Raw genomic sequence first — 2,869 nt, forward strand, 5'->3', positions numbered from 1 at the left:
CCCCCCCCCCTTTTTTTTTTTCTGGCCACGCAGCGTGGCTTGCGGCCACGATCTAACTCGCGCCCTGGCAGTGAAAACGCCTAGTCCTATCCTAACCACTGGACCGCCAGGGAATTCCCCAAAGCTTTCTTCTCCTATCAGGAGCTCTATGTATTAAGACCACAACCTCCTCTAGACCACAACCCTACGTAGGGTAGCATCTACGTTCCTGAAAGTGTGGGACAGAGGATGAGTTACACTGATGAAGCATTAAGTATCACCCAATGACATCGTAAGAAAGTTATTAGATTCTGGGTTCTCTTACGGTTCTGAGTAAACCAAGGAGAAAGTGTCAGTTTGGGGCTAATATGGCATTAACACCTTTCTGAACATGTGCTAATCTCAACTGTAAGCCCCAGTGTCTAGCTAAGACTTAAGTAATGTTTGCAAAATCTTCCTTGGATAAATGTATTGATGTTTTAAGTGAATTAACTTCAATATAAAGATTAATCATAGTACACATGGTACATGCAAATGGGAGAAAAAAGAAAAACATTAAATTTAGGACCTGAGACTGTTTCCCTCTACCCAGTTTTCACCCTGGCTGTCTTCCTTGCCTGGAGTGACTTTCCCAATTTCTAGGCATGATTGTCAAAATACATATTAGCCAGTACAGTTGGCCAGCTTAGTCAGAATCACTGAGGCCCCTGCTGTGGCCCTACAGGGAACTCCTTGATAAGCAGGGCCCAATGCAAAATGAAAATGTGAGGCAGTAGTAGCTCATACAGTATTCAGAATTTCAAAACAGCAACAGAGCCGAGACCAAGTACACACCCCTCTAAGGACCAGGCCCTGTGCAACTGTTCAGGTTGCACACCTGTGATGCTGGTCCTGGGTGGGTGGATGCTTGGGACACCAAGACCTCCTGAAACCTGCTCAGCCCTGAGGTCATTCTCATTGGTCAATACCTCTGCCTGGGAATTCCCTGGCAGTCCAGTGGTTAGGACTTCGTGCTTCCACTGCAGGGGGCCTGGGTTCTTTCCCTAGTGGGGGAACTAAGATTCCGAAGGGTGCGGCAAACAAAAACAAAAAAGACTTCTGCCTGCTGATGGTTAAATAGTTCACTCTAGTCCCCCACCCCCATCCCCTCATTCCTCCATCCCTCCACTCCTCCACCCCCATCCTTGGCTGCTAGCACAGCTTGAGTGTGTGTGTGTGTGTATTTCCCATCTATGGAGCAGGATAGATGGTACCTGCTGAGGGGAAACAGAGATCCCCAGATTTGGAGACCATCTTTGTCACCTTGCACAAGTCCCCTGGAGACAAACAAATAGACATGAATGTCTGCACTGGGGACATGAAGCGCATAGATGGGGGGCTCCCAGTCTGGGGAGAGACCCAAAGTCTCTCTGCAACCCCACCAGGCAGGGTGGGGAGGAGAGCCCTGGTCTGATGAAAAAAACCTAACCAGGCAGACAGGAAGAGTACCTGGGCAGAGGGCAGAGGGCAGAGGGCAGAGGGCAGAGGCAGAGGGTGATCAACCATCCTGGTGCGCCTGGGACTGTTCCAGCTTTAGCACTGAAAGTCCAATGTCCTAGGAAGCCCCTCAGTCCCGGGCAAACCAGTACAGGGGGTCTCCCAAGAGGCAGTCTCTTTAGTTGAGGGGCTCTCCTGACAGCTCACAACCCCCTGCCATCCTGTCCACCAGGCATTCTAGGCTTTTCTACCATCCTGTCTACCAGGCATAGGGGGCGGGACCCAGGGGGCTAAAGTGTTGGGTGTTGAGCCAGTGGTGGTAGCGGGGGTGCCCCTGTGGGCTGTGCCATCACGGCTGTCTGCCAGCCCAGACAGAGTGGCCTGGCTAGGCCCCAACTCCCCAGAGTGGGTTGTAGTGTTCACAACTGAGGGCTCCAGGCCCGCATCCAATCTGGTTGGTCATACTGGTTATTAAATATGTGACTTTCACCCTCTCCCCTGGGGCAGCTTCTTCCTAATGTCATCACAAACCCCTCTGCCCTGTTGGTTTCCCTGGGTTCCCATCCCAAGCAATTGTGCCATCAGATCCCCCGCCCCAAGGGGCCCCTGGAGAGGCAAGGGAAGAGAGAGCCTCCCAGGGGGGTCAGTCCAGCACAAAAGAAAACCCCGCAAGGGCTGCTCATCTGCCCTGGGGACTCAGAACACACGTGACTCGTCCCACTTGACCTCAGACAGGTGTCTCCCTGGGAAGCCCCAGGATCCTGGCATTACTTATGGCAAACTGAGCCCCTGATGTCACTAACCCTTTGCCAGCACCCCCTGGCCCACAGAAGCAGCCACCATGCCTATCTCCAAGTGCCCGCCAAAGTCGGAGCCCCTGTGGAAAGCATGGGACCGGAAGGCCCAGAAGAACGGACTGAGGCACCAGGTGTTTGCTGTCAATGGCGATCACTATGTGGGCAAGTGGAAGGACAACCTGAAACACGGTAAGTGGGGGACCTTCGGGGGCTCAGGCGGTGAGTATGGGGTCTGGGCCATGGTGGGAAACCGGGGCCAAGGAAGCAGCTTGCATAGCTCACTGGGGATATAACATGTATCTCTGAGGAGTGAATGCTGACTTGGACCAACCAGGGGCCTCCTCCTGCTGGGGTTCTGGAACCCAACTCGGCCCTGGCTTCAGCTGAGCAAAGGGACCAGTAGGGGACAGAGCAGTCTTTAGGCACCAGCCACAGCCTCAGCCAGGACTCTCAGGATACCAGTTCATTCTCTACCTCTGACGCCTGGGCTAAGCATGGGGCTGGCTAGCAGGAGGAAAAGGTGGCCCCCAGAAAGCAGCTTGCAACTGGGATTCTGGTCTTCAAATTCAGCCCTTCAAACCAGTAGGGGGCGAGGGAGGACACCCGCTATCCCCCAC

At 53.5% G+C, this 2,869-nt stretch overlaps 1 protein-coding gene across 6 annotated transcripts in view; it reads left to right on the forward strand.

Moving 5' to 3' along the window:
- Window positions 1-2,869, forward strand: part of MORN3 (MORN repeat containing 3) — a 16,274-nt gene that overhangs the window by 1,281 nt on the left and 12,124 nt on the right. For all 6 annotated transcript variants that reach the window (XR_003004997.1, XR_003004998.1, XM_024758510.1 and 3 more), the window contains exon 2: window positions 2,269-2,441. Coding sequence is in view for 4 of the 6 variants with exons in the window: in XM_024758510.1 (XP_024614278.1) it covers window positions 2,297-2,441 (145 nt within the window). In the remaining 2 variants the exon portion in view is untranslated. The remainder of the gene's footprint in view (window positions 1-2,268; window positions 2,442-2,869) is intronic.

This window comes from Neophocaena asiaeorientalis, unplaced genomic scaffold (assembly GCF_003031525.2).
Source record: "Neophocaena asiaeorientalis asiaeorientalis breed wild unplaced genomic scaffold, Neophocaena_asiaeorientalis_V1.1 scaffold77, whole genome shotgun sequence".
NCBI classification, from domain to species: domain Eukaryota; kingdom Metazoa; phylum Chordata; class Mammalia; order Artiodactyla; family Phocoenidae; genus Neophocaena; species Neophocaena asiaeorientalis.